This window comes from Nelumbo nucifera, chromosome 3 (assembly GCF_055504915.1).
Source record: "Nelumbo nucifera cultivar China Antique chromosome 3, China Antique-T2T, whole genome shotgun sequence".
NCBI classification, from domain to species: Eukaryota; Viridiplantae; Streptophyta; class Magnoliopsida; order Proteales; family Nelumbonaceae; genus Nelumbo; species Nelumbo nucifera.
In genome coordinates this window covers 3,692,338-3,710,152 of record NC_142651.1, presented here as the reverse complement: position 1 = coordinate 3,710,152, position 17,815 = coordinate 3,692,338, and the positions used below count along the sequence as shown (strand labels likewise).

Here is a 17,815-nt window from a genome sequence, read left to right as displayed (position 1 = left end):
CGTGCTCCTTGCAGGGAGCTCGGGTTCTCAGTAGGGAGTTCGCTCTTAACTAGGAGCTCGGGGTCCTACTAGGGAGCTCGGACTTAGGGAACTCGGGTTCTTACTTGGGGAGCTCGGTCTTAACAGGGAGCTCGGGCTCCTAGTAGGGAGCTCGGACTTAGGGAACTCGGGTTCTTGGGGAGCTCGGACCCTTAACAGGGAGCTCGCTCTTAATTGGGAGCTCGGGATCCTAGTAGGGAGTTCGGACTTAGGGAGCTTGGGTTCTCTTAGGGAGCTCGGACCCTTAACAGGGAGCTCGCTCTTAACAGGGAGCTCGGGCTCCTAGTAGGGAGCTCGGGTTCTTACTTAGGGAGCTCGGGCTCCTAGTACTGAGCTCGGACCTTTGACAGGGAGCTCGCTCTTAACGAGGAGCTTGGACTAACTATAGCAGTCTGGAGTTCGGGCTCGGTAGTGAGTTTGGACTTGCTTCCGATGTTCGCTTTGGGTGCTCTACTGTCCCGAGCTGCTTGCCTTTGCCACGTGTCGGGCGATCGCAAGGTCGGGCCAAATTTCCCTTCATCAATTGCCCCCCACTCCCTGCGACAACGGTCCCGTCTTGGCGCGGGGAGTTTGCAAGGTAGCATGAGGGTTTTGGTTCGTGCTGAGCGCGCTTGCTCTAATTTGATTTTCAAAAAAGGGCGCGTTTTTGGGAGTCGTGACGGCAGTTGTTCGGGAGTTGCGCTGTAGACGCTTTTATTGCGAGGAGACGTGCGCAGTTACCCCGTCAGTTTCGGGAAGACGCGTGCCGACACCTGTCCTCTGACAAGACGTGCGCGACGTTCCGTCAGTTTCGGAAAGGCGTGCGCTGATTGGTCTTGGAAGACGTGCGGCTGTGGGCCGTTGGATTGGCTTCGATCTGGGTCATCGCTTTCCGTACGTTGTGGATATAAATAGTGCGGGGGGGGGGGGCGTCCTTGCTACTGTTGTACATCTTGAGCTCGCGCCTTAAGTTTCAGCTCGCGTCCAGGCTTTTCAGCTCGCGTCCCAGGTTTTCTTGCTTGTTCGAGTTCTCGCGGTCTGCTTCAGTCTTCTTCCCGGGTGAGTGTTTTTGGAATCCCGTTCCGTTTCACGATGTCTGGTTTGGAGGGTTCAGACTGTTCAAGCGGGTCTGATGTGGGTTCTACGAACCAGTTTGCGTCCCACGGTAGTTCAAGTGAGCCCGATGTAGGTCTTGAGGAAGGGGTCGGGCCTACCACCCGAGGTGCTTCGGGTAGGTCAGCATCCACCTCCCGTCGTGGCCGGGTTGTAGATCAGTTCGGCCCTTCGACTATGACGCTTGAGGAATTTCAAACCCTCGTAGACTACTACAACTTGCCCAGTGAGTACGGGTACTTTATCCCTACAGGCAGCTTTCCTTGGGAACACGGTCCTGATGAGATGGTGATTTTCCGAGAACAGCTCGCCGCGGGGCTGCGACTGCCCTTCCACCCTCTTCTTGTCGAGGTCCTAAACCACTTCGGTGTGACAGTTGGCCAGCTTCACCCGAACTCTATTAGGAACTTAGTGGGAACGATCTCTTTATTTTGCGACGAGAACTTCCCTCTGGATCTGGAGATTTTTTCTTCTATCTTAATGCTGAAAAAGCAAGTGGGTCCCCTTCCTGGGCGTAGGCGGGCATACTACCTGTCCCCTCGCCCAGGCTTCAAGCTCTTACACGAACTCCCCAATAAGGTCCCGGTGTGGAAGCGGGACTATTTCGGGGTGCGAAGTGCGATGGGGTGGCCGTTTCAGACCGGCTGGGGGGTGGCCGCTCCTGATTCCGGCATCACACTTGATGAGGAGACGGCGAAGGGCCTCCGGCTGGATTGCCAATGGTATCTGACGGAGGCCAAGCTTATTGCTGCGGGCCTGAGTTCGGGTAGGTTCTTTCCCTAGTGATCTTGTCTTGCTCTTCTTTTGCGTCTTACTGATGCCGAACTCCTTTTCGCAGGTACAATGGATTCTCGAGGGACCCAAGGTGGGCACTTGTTCGAGGGCATGAAGAGGAGAAAGCGGGTGGCCAAGCGAGCTCGCGCCGAGCCATCCCGAGCTGCGGAGCCCGAGGTGCCGGATTATCCAGCAGAGGAGCCCGAGATGGTTCCTCCTATGCAGGGGCCGGTGGGGGCTCCTTATGCCGAAACCACACACACGGGGGCTCCCGTCTATTTCGAGTCCACTCATATGCGAGCTGGGCCGTCGGGCTCGGAGGCCCCGGGGGACTTCAGGAGCGTGCTGTCGCCTGTTCAAGCTCTTCAACGGAGTAAGGAGGCGATGTTTCCCGAGGAAGTTGCGGCGTAGACCGAGCTCCCTCTGCACCAAGTGGCCTGCCGTGCCGTTACTCATGCCATGGTGGTAAGTGATCCTTTCTTTAGAGCTCGGCTTTTATTCTTTTATTCGTTTCTCTGATCCCGTTTTCCTTTGATAGGTGAACTCCTCCATTCACGCCTTGGCGAACCAGGTGGAGAAATGCTCGGGGCAGGCGCGAGCTGCCGAGGAGAACGCTCGTGCTGCTGATGCTGCTGCTCGCCGTGCGCGGTCTAGGCAGGCGAGGTCTCAGAGGGATGCCGAGGCCATGGGAGTGGTGGTGCAACGTATGGCGGAAATGAAGCTGGACCTGGAGCACCAGGTCGAGTATCTTCAGGAGGATATCAGGGAAAGGACTCAGATCTTCTCTCAAGGCATCGAAGACGCGAAGAAGAAGGCTATCAGCGATTACATTGCTTCGCCGGATTTCGATGACCTGATGGTAGACTCCTACAGGAGGGGTTTCAAGCTAAGTCGGTGGATGATCCGGAATACGTACCCCGACCTTGATACCAGCGCCATATCCACTTCGTGCATCACTCCGGAGATGGCTAATGCTGCGGATGCCGAACCAGACTCTGAGGGGGAGGCAGGTCCTTCGGGCGTTGTCGAAGAGGCTTCTGATAACGATGAAGTAGCCCCGGGCTTATGAATGTACACCCCCTTTTTTTTTTGTACACATCTGTTTTGAAATGAAATGTCTTTTTGTTCATGTACTAGTGTCTTCGAGCTATATTTTTGGCCGAACTGACCATTTCGGTCCTTCAGTTCGTTTTATGAAATGACTTCGGCGTACTTGCCTTGGTGGCCTATAGATAATACCTTCTCAAGTTGACAACGTTCCATGCTCGGGGTACTTGTTTCCCTTCTAGGGTTCCGTCTAACAGGAAGCTCGCGAGTGGGTCGATCCAGCTCGGCTCTGCTTTGGATGTGCGCGAGGTCTCTCACTTCGTCCAGTAGGTCGAGGTTGGTGCGTAACTCGCCCTCGTTTGTCCGTTCGTCGTACGCTTCTAGTCGCAACGTAGGCACTTCGATTTCCGCCGGGATCACTACTTCGGTGCCATAGGTGAGGTTAAAGGGGGTCTCACCCGTGGCGGTCTTTTCCATGGTTCGGTGTGCTCATAAAACACTTGGTAGTTCGTCTGCCCACAAACCTTTGGCTCGGTCCAATCGCGCTTTCAGTCCGCGGAGGATGGCTCTGTTCATTACTTCTGTTTGGCCATTTGCCTGCGGGTGTGCGACCGATGTGAAGTTCTGACTAATTCCCATACTTCGGCACCATTCTTGGAACTTGATATCTTCAAACTGTTTTCCGTTGTCGAAGATCAATACCCGAGGTAGCCCGAAGCGACATACGATGTTCTTCCAAAAGAAGTTTTGTCTGTTTCGGGCTGTAACTATTGCCAGGGGTTCGGCTTCTATCCACTTTGTGAAATAATCTACTGCCACCACTAGGAATTTTCTCCCGCCTGTCGCTGGTGGGAATGGCCCCAGGAGGTCGATGCCCCATTGGGCGAAGGGCCATGGACTGGTGAGGTATTTGAGGTCGGCAGCGGGCTGATGGTGGATGCTGGCATGCTTCTGACACTTGTCGCATTTTCTGACGAGCTCGATTGCCTCTGTCTTCAACGTTGGCCAGTAGTATCCGTGTCAAAGTGCCTTTTGGGCAAGGGCTCTGCCCCCCAGGTGTTCGCCGCACAAGCCTTCATGGATGTCGCGGAGTACCAGCTCGGCTTCGGCTGGGCGCAAGCATCACAGATAGGGGAGCGTGTAGGATCGTTGGTACAACCGTTCGTCTATCATGACGTATTTGGCTGCCTGGCGCTGCACCCTTTTGGCTGTGTTGCGGTCCGCGGGGAGGGTTCCGTCTAACAGGAAGCTCGCGAGTGGGTCGATCCAACTCGGCTCTGCTTCGGTGACGGGAGCGACCTCTTCTGCCCCACCGAGAATGCTGGGCCGAGGCAAGTCCTCTACGTACACGGTTCTCCTGGCGTTGTGGCTCGTGCTAGCCAGTCGGGACAGGGCGTCGGCCTCAGCGTTCTCTGACCTCGGGATTTGCTTGATGAAGTGTGATTGGAAGTTGAGTAGAGTTTCCTTTACTTTTGCTAAGTACGCAATCATAGTGAGTTCGCGTGCTTCGTACTTGCCTGTAACTTGGTTGACCACGAGCTAGGAATCACTGCAGATAACCATGTGCTTTGCTCCGACCTTGCGCACTAGGTTTAGCCCGGCTATCAGTGCCTCGTACTCCGCCTCGTTGTTGGATGCCGCGAACTCAAAGCGTAGTGCGTATTCCAGTTTTGTTCCGCCCGGGCCGCATAGCACTATTCCAGCCCCGCTGCCTTGTTGGTTCGAGGAGCCATCTACGTGAAGGATCCAGGGCTCCTCATCCCATTTCGCGCTTGGTCTAACCAGGAGGGAAGCCACGCTGGCTGCTACTTCACGGGGTTCGGACTCGTTTGGCTTGGGAGCTCCGAGTTCGCCCGACCTGGGGACCTCAGGCTCGACCATCTCAGGGGCTTCGGGGTTGAACGTGCACTCTGCGATAAAATCTGCCAAGGCTTGGGCCTTGATGGCAGTTCTTGGCTTGTACTGGAGATCGTACTCGCTGAGTTCGATGGACCACTTCGTCAGCCGGCCGGAAACCTCGGGTTTGAGTAAAACTTGTCTCAGAGGTTTGTCGGTCAGGACGATGACGGTGTGGGCCTGGAAGTACGGGCGGAGTTTCTGTCCTGCTACCACCAGGGCATATGCTAGCTTTTCTATCTGCGGGTACCTTGTCTTTGCTCCCTACAAGATTTTACTAACATAATATATGGGTCGTTGGACCCGGTCTGCCTCCTTTACTAGTACCGAACTGACCACCTCGTCGCTAGCCGAGAGGTACAGCTCTAAGACTTCGCCTTCCTCGGGCCGAGCTAAGGTTGGCACATTGGCGAGGTAGCCTTTTAGCTCGTCAAACGCGAGCTGACAGTCTTGGGTCCATTCGAACCCTTTGCCTTTGATTGCTTTGAAGAAGGGTAGGCAGTGATCTGCCGACTTGGACATGAAGCGGCTTAGGGCGGCTATGCGGCCGTTTAGCCTTTGGACTTCTTTTATTTTCCGAGGTGGTCTCATATCTAGGATGGCTTGTATTTTGTCTGGGTTGGCCTCGATGCCACGTCGATTGACAACGTAGCCCGGGAACTTGCCCGAGGTGACACCAAAGACACATTTGTTGGGGTTTAATTTCATGTTATACTGACGCAGGATTTGGAAGACAGAATCTAAGTCTTGTATTAATTCTTGCAAAAACTGTGTTTTGACGACCATAGCACTCTATCTTTGTGCCGATCAGGGGCCGAAACAGCCTATTTACAAGTCTTTGGAAGGTCGCGCCAGCGTTTTTTAACCCGAAGGGCATGACCTTGTAACAGTATAGACCGAACTCGGTTATGAAGCTGGTTTTTTCCTCGTCGGACTGGTCCATCCGGATTTGGTTGTAGCCTGAGTAGGCATCCAGGAAGCTTAGCAATTCATGTCCCGAGGTCGCATCCACTTGGCGGTCGATCCTAGGAAGGGGGAAGCAGTCTTTCGGGCAAGCTCGGTTCAGGTCGGTGTAGTCGACGCACATGCGCCACTTGTCGTTCGCCTTTTTCACCAGCACAGGGTTGGCCACCCAGCTCGGGTAATGGACTTCCCTTATGAAGTCTGCCGCGAGGAGCTTTTCGACTTCCTCGTCGATCGCTTTCCAGCGCTCCGGGGCTAAGTTTCGTTTCTTCTGTCTAACGGGTCTGACTAAAGGGTCAATGTTAAGTTTGTGAGTTATAAGACTAGGGTCAATACCGGGCATATCAGCCGCGGACCATGCAAAAATATCTAAATTTTGGAGTAAAAAACTTACCAGTTCGGTCCGTAGGGGTTCCTTGACAGAAGCACCAATCTGGAGTGCGCGAGCTGGGTCCGTAGGTGAGGTCGGGATCGCGACTGTCTCTTCTGTTGGCGAGGCTCGTTCTTCGCCTTGCTCCGTAGGCCGCTCCGTAGGCCAATTGATGATGCACAATCTGGCCGGTCTTAGTTGTCGATGATCTTGCCTCTGAACTGAGTAACGGGGACTTGAAACGGAAGGAGAAGAGAAGCTCCGGGGAGAACCCGGCGTAAGGGCTCCGAAGCTCAAGTTAGAATCCTTCAAAGGCAAGAATAACCAGATAGCGCGAAAGTTAGCATACCTCGTTCCTAGGGGGTAGAAGCCTTTTATAACCACCTCACGCACTCACTTCCAGGCCTCCGTCAGGTCAGGCATGATTACTTCTGAACTCCTACCAGTTCGGGTGTCATTTCCTCTGGCCGGACAGAACCGCCACTGCTCCTTTTGTCGGAGCCGTCTCTGCGGCAAGTGACGACGATTGCAGGTGGCGGTGGCAGGAAGTCGTTTGAAATGCGGCTGTCAGGTGTCAGATCCCAAATCAGTCAGGTGCGTCGCCCTTGGATACGGACGTCCTTGGTGTCGGGTACGTTAGGCTGGCCTGGTGCTTTTGGAAGTGAAGTGTTGGAGTGGCGAGCGAGGTGCCTTAAGTTCGGTTTGGAGTGTTCCGAGCTGCCATGGGCCAGCTCGGATCAGCTTTGTGAGGCTTGGGGCCCGGTATAGTTCGTGCTCCTTGCAGGGAGCTCGGGTTCTCAGTAGGGAGCTCGCTCTTAACTGGGAGCTCGGGGTCCTAGTAGGGAGCTCGGACTTAGGGAACTCGGTTTTTAGGGAACTCGGGTTCTTACTTGGGGAGCTCGGACCCTTAACAGGGAGCTCGGTCTTAACAGGGAGCTCGGGCTCCTAGTAGGGAGCTCGGACTTAGGGAACTCGGGTTCTTGGGGAGCTCGGACCCTTAACAGGGAGCTCGCTCTTAATTGGGAGCTCGGGGTCCTAGTAGGGAGTTCGGACTTAGGGAGCTTGGGTTCTCTTAGGGAGCTCGGACCCTTAACAGGGAGCTCGCTCTTAACAGGGAGCTCGGTGTCCTAGTAGGGAGCTCGGATTTTAGGGAGCTCGGGTTCTTACTTAGGGAGCTCGGGCTCCTAGTACTGAGCTCGAACTTTGGGAGCTCGGGTTTTAGGGAGCTCGGACCTTTGACAGGGAGCTCACTCTTAACGAAGAGCTTGGACTAAGTACAGCGGTCTGGAGTTCGGGCTCGGTAGTGAGTTTGGACTTGCTTCCGATGTTCGCTTTGGGTGCTCTACTGTCCCGAGCTGCTTGCCTTTGCCACGTGTCGGGCGATCGCGAGATCGGGCCAAATTTCCCTTCATCAGGTACACATGGATTTCTTGATGAATTTCATTGACCAAATTTCCTCCTCTCAAAATCCAAAAGACGAACACCCCTTGGAATTTAAAGAATTGGAAAGCAATAAAATGAATTGCAGAAAGAAACAAGAGGACAAAAGGGTAATTTTGTTATTCTCTTACATGCGCTTAAGAAAGACAGGACAGGGAGAATCATTCTAGACCCCAAAGAATAGAAAAAAGAGGGTAAAAGAGAGCATAAAAACTAAAAGAGGTTCACAAGCTTGTCAGCAACTAAAAACATTGTGATTTTTTTCTTTTTTTTCATGACAATTGGGCTCAATTTAGAAAAAGTACAAATACAAATATATACAATAAAAATACATACAAAACAATGCAAAATATAAGGTTTTACACACTCTCCTTCCAAACTGAGTAGTTAGTGTGATAAAGTAATATGCAAAATGGTGGGAGAAGTGGGAGGAGAGAGGGAGAGATGAGGAGCGGCGGTGAGATATCATCTTTGGTGTTCGAACTTCGAACAGAGGTTGGGGGTGAGCAAGTTTTAGGTTGCAGCAGCGGAAAGAAGAAGAGCAAGAAGTAAAGAAAATTTGGTTTAGAAGTTTGAAGAATAGATCAACAATGTTTTCAAATTAGAAGGGTAAAATTGAGAATTGAAATTTATAAAAAAAAAATTAATGATAACTATAAACGATCCTTAATGTTTCATCTAGAGAGGGATTGTTTATGTCACGTGGGTATATATAAGTGATTAATCCAAAAATTAATAAAAAACCCTTGATTTTTAAAGAGACTAAAATAAAAAAATAAAAATAAACCCTTGATTTTCAAAGGGTATACTTAAAAGGCATGATACTATACCCAAGCAACCGATGTCATAAACGTAACCACTCGACTAATGTATATGTTTGGCATCGATGCTGTAGATACAGAGAAAACGGTGCTGCTGATGTGTGGGTTGAAAGTACCATTTTTTAGAAAACGGTGTCTTTTTTTTTTTTTTGAAATGTTGCTGTCAGGTAGGATATTTCCTGGAGCAACAACAACGTTTTTTGTTTGGTACCAATTCTCCAAGAAAAATTTTCAACACTAGTACCTATTATCCAGTGCCATGTCATGTACCTGTCACTGCCACCTCATGTCCCTATTGGCAGCAACAAGCTGCAGCTCCAGAAAACGCCAAATTTGGCGTTGCCGCAAAATGAATGTTCGGGTACTAGATTGTCGCATTTTAAAGTTCAAGTACTAAATTGGCACTCGGCCTAAAGTACAAGGTACCTATCGGGAATTTTCCCTTTTCTATATAATTATTTAGCTATTTTTAGTATTTTATTATTTAAGATATTTAGTTATTGAAATATTGAAATAATATTTTATTTTTTAATGTTAAATTTTTATTATTTGAATAACATTTAATTTGAATAATTTGAAAAATCATAATTTATATTGTTAGTACATAATTTCGTGATGAATTTTGTAAAAATATAAAACTATTAATAATTTGAATATTATTAAATCTATTATAATTATTTTTTGTGTTTTTAATAATTATTTTAAAGTTTATTAGAGATCATATGGAGAGAAATTTTATAATTTAAACTTTCTTTGGATAGATATAGATTAAAAGTGACAAAGAGGATAAATAGGAATTAGAGATAATTTGGAGAGAAATGCTCTAGTAAATTAGAGATGAGTTAGGAGATAAATAGGAATTGGAGATGATTTAGGAGAAAGTGGGGGAGGTAGTTTAGGATAAATTTTAGGAGATGACCTTGTTGGAAAGTGTGGGTAAGAGAGAGAGAGAGAGAGAGAGAGAGAGAGATTTTAGATAATTTTTTACAAGGAAGGAGAGCATCTCATTGGTTCTTTAAAAAATGACATGGAATAAAAAAATAAATAATTCAAAAAAAGGAGAAAATTTCTTATAGATTTTTTTCGAACCTGATCATTAGTAGGAATGGCAACAGGGCAGGGTGGGGACGGGGATCCTCTCCCCATCCCTGTCCCCGCTAACGGGGACAAGGTTATCCCCATCCCGTCTTCACGGGGATCCATATCCCCGCGGGGATCCCCATTCCCTGTAATTTTTATAATGTTAACCATTTTGTTTTTGTTTTTTATTTTATTTAAAAAATAAAAATGAAATAATTAAAATTTACAGCCCTATTAGAAAAGATTCAAACATATTCAACCATATTTTTAAAAATATTAATATATAGACGTAAGTATACATATATAACGTATGCATACATATGTACATATATATTAGTGAGGATCCCACGGGGCGGGGATCAAGGTCCCCGCAGGGTGGGGAGTGCTCTCCCCATCCCCGCCCCGTCCCCGCTAACGGGGATAAAAATTTCCCCATCCCCGCCCCATTCAGAACGAATCCCCAGGAGGATCAGGGAAATGGGGAAAATTGCCATCCCTAATCATTAGTCATTACTACCCCAAAGTACAAAGTATAAAATATCTCTTTAAACTTTTTTTTCCTTTTTAAGTTTATAAGAAACTTCTCTCTACCATCCAATAAGATTAGATGGTTGTAATCTTCTACATTGATTCTTGGCCCACTGACCACCACGGCACCACCTCATCTACTACTAAGCACCCCATTGGCCATTGCTTAAAACATTAGTGAGACAGGTGACTAGTTGTTGCTTGTTATCAAGGGGGTTACTGTTTTCCAAACCTAAGATTTTACCATTAATTTGATTTGATTGGGTTGTTAAGAGGCACTTCAACATCAACACCAGTAGCACATTCTGATTTTGCCTTTTCCCTTGGCTACTAAAAGATAGCGGTAGCCGGTAGGACCGTCAAACTCAAAAGTCGGGTCCAAATCCGATCAGCGGTGAGGTGATACGACCTATCTACGAAGCAAATGAATTCAATCAATCAACAAAGGAATCCAAGGGTTTTTGTCCATAAGCATTAAGCAACCCAACCATTCCTTTTTTTATGGATAAAATTTCATTAAAAATAAAGGATAAGACTATTACGGTAAAAGATGAAGAGGCTTCAGATTTTAAAAGAAAATAGGAAGAAAAATGAGAACGGTGACAGGAGTACTACAGGAATCAATCCAAAAACCAGATCAAAATTCCAGGCTTCATGGAACAAATGTCAGCCAGAATTGTTTTAATCCATCTCTGCTTTTCTTTTCTCTCCTTCCAAATGCTCCAAACAATTGTCATTTTGGCTCTAAGTCTAACAAAAATGCTGACCGCTACTTCTCATCAGCCAACGAGAAAAAAAGAATAACGCACTATAAACAAAATCAGCTACCCAGCCTACGGCCAAAAACACTGTCCGTACACAAATTTAATATGAACAGAAAGCCTCTCTAGATTTCTAACAAGTGCAACATTTAATAGAACATTTGATTTTAGAGTCAAAACGGCTCAATTGGAGGTCAGGAAGCTCTCCGCGCATGCAGAAAGAAAGTATATGCAACACTGAGGAAGCTAGAATCCAAATTGAATATGCACCATGCTAGAAACATCTTAGAAACATATCCACTGGAAGGACGAAAAAAATGAATGCTCAAAATAATCAATCTTAAAGCCATTCCAAGAGCCATGAAGAACAGGAATTATCTTGACTACTCCCAGGAGAAAGGAAGCGTCTGCGGACCCCCATTCCGGTCTGACCCATAAGGTCCTAACTGAAACACCCCATGGCAATGAAGGTCTGCATTACTAGCATCAGGAGCCAAAACTGAACCCCCCTGCTCATCCTCCATTCCTTGTGAGCATGGGTACCGACCTATACCATTATATTGCAGAACTGGGACTAGGGGCTGAGCCATAGGGATGGGGTCAGGCTGCACCACATGATTCATACTGATCCCCGAACTTTGCATTGGTGGTGATGACAGAAGAGAGAGAGCACAATCAGAGTCAATGACCCTGGTTAATCCATTGGAGAACATTTTCCGGCCACCCTCACTTTCTGATGATGCAATGGAATTGAGAAGCGGCTGGCACATGGATGCTTCAGATGGAGTTCGATTGATGAGCGTAACATCATTACTTTGCAAGAAAGGGAAATGCTTGCCTCCTCTATAGCAGCTGCGAGAGAAAGATCCAGGAAATGTATTTTGTTTGTCGATGAAGTTTAACTGCTGCTGGTGGTTATATCGTGTAGCATCTACCTCAGTTTTCACAACTGCAGACCAAGCTGGGCTCACAACAGTGGTTGGAAACATTTCCGTAGTAGCAAATGGCATCAATCTGGTACCTGTAGGATGGGCAAGAAGAAATTAACTACAACTGGCAGGTATAAAGGAGATGATTAATAAGTGTTCTATGTATATCATCCAAAAGTCACCTGACAATACATCCATCATATTTATGGAACCATCTGTGATCTGTCCCACCTACTTCTCAAGGACGGTCCATGAAAATAACCAAAACATGAAAAAATTCTTAAGGCCATGCTTGTTTCCATGTAAAGTGGATGGAAAACTTTTCAGGCTGAAATGTTTAAGATGTATTTTCTGACATTTTACAAAGAAAACTTTGTTTACCTTGTCATTTACATAATTACATGAAGACAAATTAGGAGAAAAAAACTAGGCTTTCATTATAAAAGAGATGATAAAAATAATAGTTGAAATATTTCAGCCTGAAGAACTTTACAAAGAATCAAATGCAGCCTAAAGAAATGGCAATGCTTATTATACAATTATCATTAATCAAGTCAACAGAGAACATATGCAGCCAAGGCATAGTACAGCAGGCCCAATTCAGTCCTTCAGACTCTTTAAATTTTGATTTGCAGGACCTCCCTCCCCTTCTTGGTTTTATATGTAATAGTGATTCTTGGGGATGTGCTACCCCCAGGCTTGTGTAGCACCACTTGGATTTATCAAAAAAAAAAAAGGCATAGTACAGCAATATCCCATCCTCCCCTCACTCCACAAGTATTTCATATAAGAAAATGCTCGCTTTTAGGCATAACAATGAACAAATAGAAATAAATAAGATTCAAACTTCATTTCTCTATGAGCAACATTCTCTTTGATTCACCTAACATCAACACCAAGATGACACCATCCTAAGAATGAATATTCAAATTCAGACAACTAAAAACTAAAGTTGAATAAACCATGAAGAAAATCAACTTGATGATATATAAAGAAAATTAAAAAAAAAACAAAAAGCAACATCACTTTACAAGCCTTGTATTGTTTTTTCTTCAAATGCTAGATGAATCAGTGCAATGACCTGACACAATTCTCATCAAATCAACTGCATTCTGAAGTAAACAACCCAGTTGATGATCAGATCAGTAAGTTTTAAAGAAAAATATACTCCCCCATTTTTTTAAGGCTCGGTTTGGAAGGAGTACAAATACAAATATGTACAATACAAATACATACAAAATAATATAAAATGTAAAGTTTTGTACTCTACAAATTTGTATTTGTACTCCTTCCAAACTGAGCCTAAATTGCATTTTTGCTTCAAATTGAAACTTCATCAACTCATATAAGTTCCAAGTCAACCAGCAACCAACAGGTTCTGAATGATGATTGAAAAGCATACAGAATAAAGCCATAAACCTATCTAAGAAAGATTTCAAACCTTGGTGCTTAGGAAATAAGCTTCCAGAATTCATAGCCAACGATTCGGGCTGAGGTTTCCTTCGACGCCGGTTGTGCCCATCAAGACGTTTCCTACAGCTTCTCTTCACTTCATCAAATTCAACCAACAAATGAAACCTATAAGTAAGCAAACAAGCACAATACTTTAGATATGCCAAAAAGGAAAGCAAAACAATTAAACATGTAGTTAATGCAGGAGAAATCCAATGCATAGAAACATAAGAACATAATATATAAATCTAAATTGACAGAAGCACCAGGTTTGTATCCTTTTCTTGAAAGGGGGTAGCTAAAGGACTTCATAAATCATAAGGAATGCCCCACTCTAACCCTGTAGCAAGCAGCACTGATTTTTTTTTTGATAAGTGGTAAGAAATGTATTGTATTAATAGTAAAAAGGAGGGTGAGTATCCCCCAATCATATACAAAAAGAAGTGTGCCTTTAACTATGCACAGATCATGTACAATGAAAGCTTTTTAATAGAAAACTCAAAAAATGATGGACCACCATTGATTAGAGAAAGAGCCGGCAGACACATCCACAAAAAAACTTCAAGCACCTGGCCCAGCTCACAAGCAACCTCTCACCTTCAATCTTTCCACACCAATCAAAAAACTGCAAAAGGCAGGCTATTCCACAAGAAACAACCTTTGTCCAAGAAGCGGCTTATCCTCCAGCCCGAGATTAAATCGGCCACAGAGGAGGGGGAAACCCAGACTAGGTGGAACAACCTAATGAAATGGCACTAAACCTGATAGGTATAGGTGCAGTGAATCAAAAGATGGTAGAGGATTCAGATCCTTCCCCACACAGGCTACAGGTGGCATCCAGCTCGATTCCACGTCTCAGCAGATATTCGGCAGACTAGATCCTATCTCTAACAGACAACCAGACAAAGAATTTGATCAGTTGATCTTCGAAGGAACCTGAACCTTCCACAACCATGACCACAGGACCTTTTCCCCTTCACCAAAAGAAACCTTGTAGCACTAACAGACAACCAGACAAAGAATTTGATCAGTTGATCTTCGAAGGAACCTGAACCTTCCACAACCATGACCACAGGACCTTTTCCCCTTCACCAAAAGAAACCTTGTAGCAGCACTGAAATTACAAACAAATCCAGGAATCATACCCCTCCAATGTAAGTATTATGTCCCATTTCCAAGGTATGGATTTTGCACCTTGTACGAAAGATTGCTTTTTGCAGGACTCTAAACTGGGGTAAAATGTGCATAACTTCCACAGAGGTCTCCCACCATAGAGGAAAATAATGGATAAGACAACCAGGATTCTGTAGCAGATAAAAAAAATTGCTTTAGCAAACCTCTAAGAACTATTGGAAGTTCCTCCCCTTGCATGACTCGTGAGAATAAGAAATCACAGAAATACCTCACATGCTGAAGGAATAGAATAGATAATTCAGGAATCACCTAGTTAAGAATTATTACTAGTTCCTTTAAAAAGGAAGCATATCATATCCAGAGGATAGAACCAACAAAGGACTTCCATTCTCTTTTGTTTCATTTCCATCCAGAAAATTATTGCTAGTTCCTTTATGAAGGAGGTGGATCATATCCAGAGGATAGAACCATCAAATCAAAGGACTTTCCTCTTTGTTTCAGCTCCATCCAACAAACACCACCACCACCATGCCTTTCTTTACTAACTGCTAGCTTCTATTGAAGAACAAACCAAACTGCATTCCTCAAAATCAATCTTCTCTTTGAACCCTGGATACATTACTTGAGCCCACTGAAGACATCCTAATATGTATACCTTAGGATTGTGTAAACTGACCATGCTAGCTAAGACTTAACAGACTGAATATGGTTAACAAACTGTTAGTTTTGAAACTGAAAGAAGTGTCCAGTCAATGGGAACCACTCAAAAAAGTAGCAATTCAATGGAATATATTGAAATTCTTCATAAATCTAAGACAATTTGCTAGTGACAATTGAAAGAATTATAACACTAAAGATGGATAGTGACAATAAAAGGAGGAAGGGGGGATTGGAGAAATATTTCTTCCTGTAGGAGACATATAGAACAAGGAACAGCCAAACAAGCCTCATTTTAAACCAAGCAATATAAAATTGGATATTTAGAACCCAATTGTTTTCAGATAAAGAAAAAATCCTTTGTGAGGGTTTAATAAAATGACCAAATGAGGAATATTCAACTGCTTTTTAAGTAAGTGAAAAATAAGATGTCGTGAAAGATAAGAAAATTCATACAGGATATACATCCTTCTTGAGTGAAGGGCAAAAGAAACCAACACATGCACACAAAGTGATGTGAATATTTTCCATATTTTGTAGTCTCACTTTTCTTGCTGCAAAGCTTGTTTATCAAGGATATGACATAAAAATTGCACATACTGTTATTAGTTAATTATCATAAAATCCATTTTCATCCATTTGTAAAAAATAAAATAAAATAAAATCAGAAGGAAAGCAAATTAGGAATTACAACATATACTGTCAAGACGAGATACCCAATCAATCATTTGGATTTTTTATAGTGCAATATACAATCTCCTTAAGGACTCTAAATCTCCTATCTTTTTTATTTTACCATGTGCAACCCTCTGCATGGATATTGAAGACAAGAGGGTTATAGAGCTTGGCCCTCAAAACCTAATGAAAGTGCTGCGCATTCAAATTAGACCGTTCTACTAATCCTGAATCATAATTTGAAGTTGAGACAATAACACTTGCGGAATACCTATGCAACAATAAGCATCAACGGTTATAACTTCATGTTCCCGTTTATATTGGATGACTCTACTGAAAAATGGATTCTAGAAAGAACTACGTAAAGCTGGGTTGGTACAATTGGCATTGCTAGTATGAAGCTAAGAACAGATTCTGATCATAATAACTGAAAAATATGCCATTCTAAATTGTAACCGAGAAGCACTAAGTAGACAAATCAAACCAAGTACATAGATAAAGGCAATTGAAAGGGTTGAATGTTGAGTAACTTTACTAAACTCTAGCTTTCTACAACCATTCCTAATCCGTACCTGCTGCACTGCTGGCAGAACCGCTGCTCCTGACCGCCAACCATTACCTTTGGTGTCTTAGAGTGAAGTTCGCAGACCTTATGGCGCCTGTGATAGTCCCTGCAGTTACTAAGGTCGGACTTGCACCCATCAACTAAGCACGACACCGTCTGGGTTCCATTGCCAGGTGTCCGAGCCCTCTTCGTGGAGCCAGATGGAGAAGACAACATGGTCGCAATCCTTGGATCCTTCAACTTGTCCAGTGACCCATCCCCAGAATCTCCCAACCTTCCGAGCTTCAAATCAACAGAGCAATCCTCTTTAGTCTTCTGCCCCTCAAAGCTACTAGACCCAACAAGTGGGGCGATGTTGGGGATTGCTTCTTGCTCCAATTCGGCTAAATCCCAAGAAGGTGTCTTCAAATCCCAGTCCATAAAACTATTGCCTTTTATCCTCTGCTTCTTCTATTCTTTCTCCTTCCTCTCACTCTCCCCTCCTTCTCATCCACTATCAGCCGAGCTAATTCCTACTTGTCTCACAGTCACCAGCCCGTCGCATGATATCTTGATATTTCATAATTCTACCAAACCCAAAACAAGCAAACCCGAAGTTCAGAAACTCAAAAGTTGAAAACCGAAAAACAAAAGGAGGTGGGGATCAGCAACCCATTATACAGAAATGAGTAGTAAGATTGTAAAATTTTATAAAGCCCAGAAATTCTAAAGCAATAACAAAAATACCCAAATCAGAGATGGGGTACCTGAAAGGAGTAGTAAGCATTTAAAAGACGAATCAAGGACCCAATACAAAAGAAAAAGGAAAAACCCATCTCGCTAACTTGCACGCATTTTTTGAACTGAAGAGAAATCTCCAACAAAATGGGAAGAAGCTATAGTGGAGAGGGAAATTAGAAAGAAAACTAGAGAGCAGTAAGAATACTTACAGACAACTGCAATGGATTTTCAGCCATTCATTCCCTGACATGGATTCCTTTAAAAATCAATAAAGGGAGTAAACCGGAAAGGAAAAGGAAAAAAAGAAAAAAAAAAAAAAAAAACAGGGGGCGTAGGTTAAGAAGAACCACCCTTCCCGTTCCCTATATCACAATGCTTGTGTTAAGGAGCCATTAAGGAATTTCGTATGTGAAATTATTAGCAGGAGCAATAGATATATAGATGGATAATATATAAATAGACAGGGTATTTGCAGAGAGGGAGAGAGAGAACGCTAGCGAGAGAAGCTAAAACCCCGCCCCTCTCCCACCCCCACCAAGATAAAAAGAAATAAAATAAGGGAGTTCCTCGGTATAAATGACATGGAGAAAGTGAGATTTGCTTTGTTTCCTCTGTTTCTTAATTTAGAATTTTATCAATTTATTGATTTAAAAATTGAAAAAAAAAACGGATAGAAGAATAAGAAGAAAAAAAAAGTGTTAAAAAAACGAGTGGCAGGGAAAGTGACAGTGTTTTGTTTGCTTTCAAGTGAAGGAAAAGTACAAGGGCATGTGGTGTTGTGTTTCACATTTCAGGACATGTTTTCTCTCTCCCTCCCATTCTCCTTTCTTTCTCCCCGGTTTGTGTCGAACACTGTTTACGGCTTTAGGTTC

General features: G+C 44.7%; 1 protein-coding gene across 3 annotated transcripts; it reads right to left on the bottom strand.

Annotated features, from left to right (window-relative positions):
• Positions 1-10,865: 10,865 nt before the first annotated feature.
• Positions 10,866-17,485, bottom strand: LOC104592849 (teosinte glume architecture 1-like). Of its 3 annotated transcripts, XM_010252359.3 has the most exons (5): positions 17,294-17,485; positions 17,153-17,186; positions 16,231-16,789; positions 13,182-13,318; positions 10,866-11,832 (listed from the first exon to the last, which is right to left on the bottom strand). In XM_010252359.3, the coding sequence occupies exons 3-5, from the start codon at positions 16,641-16,643 to the stop codon at positions 11,195-11,197; spliced, it is 1,188 nt and encodes a 395-aa protein (XP_010250661.1). In that variant the 5' UTR covers positions 16,644-16,789; positions 17,153-17,186; positions 17,294-17,485; the 3' UTR covers positions 10,866-11,194. The 3 variants fall into 3 exon arrangements, with proteins under 3 accessions (XP_010250661.1, XP_010250660.1, XP_010250662.1); XM_010252358.3 differs by having other exon boundaries at positions 17,153-17,479; XM_010252360.2 differs by lacking the exons at positions 17,153-17,186; positions 17,294-17,485 and adding an exon at positions 16,970-17,146.
• Positions 17,486-17,815: the final 330 nt, after the last annotated feature.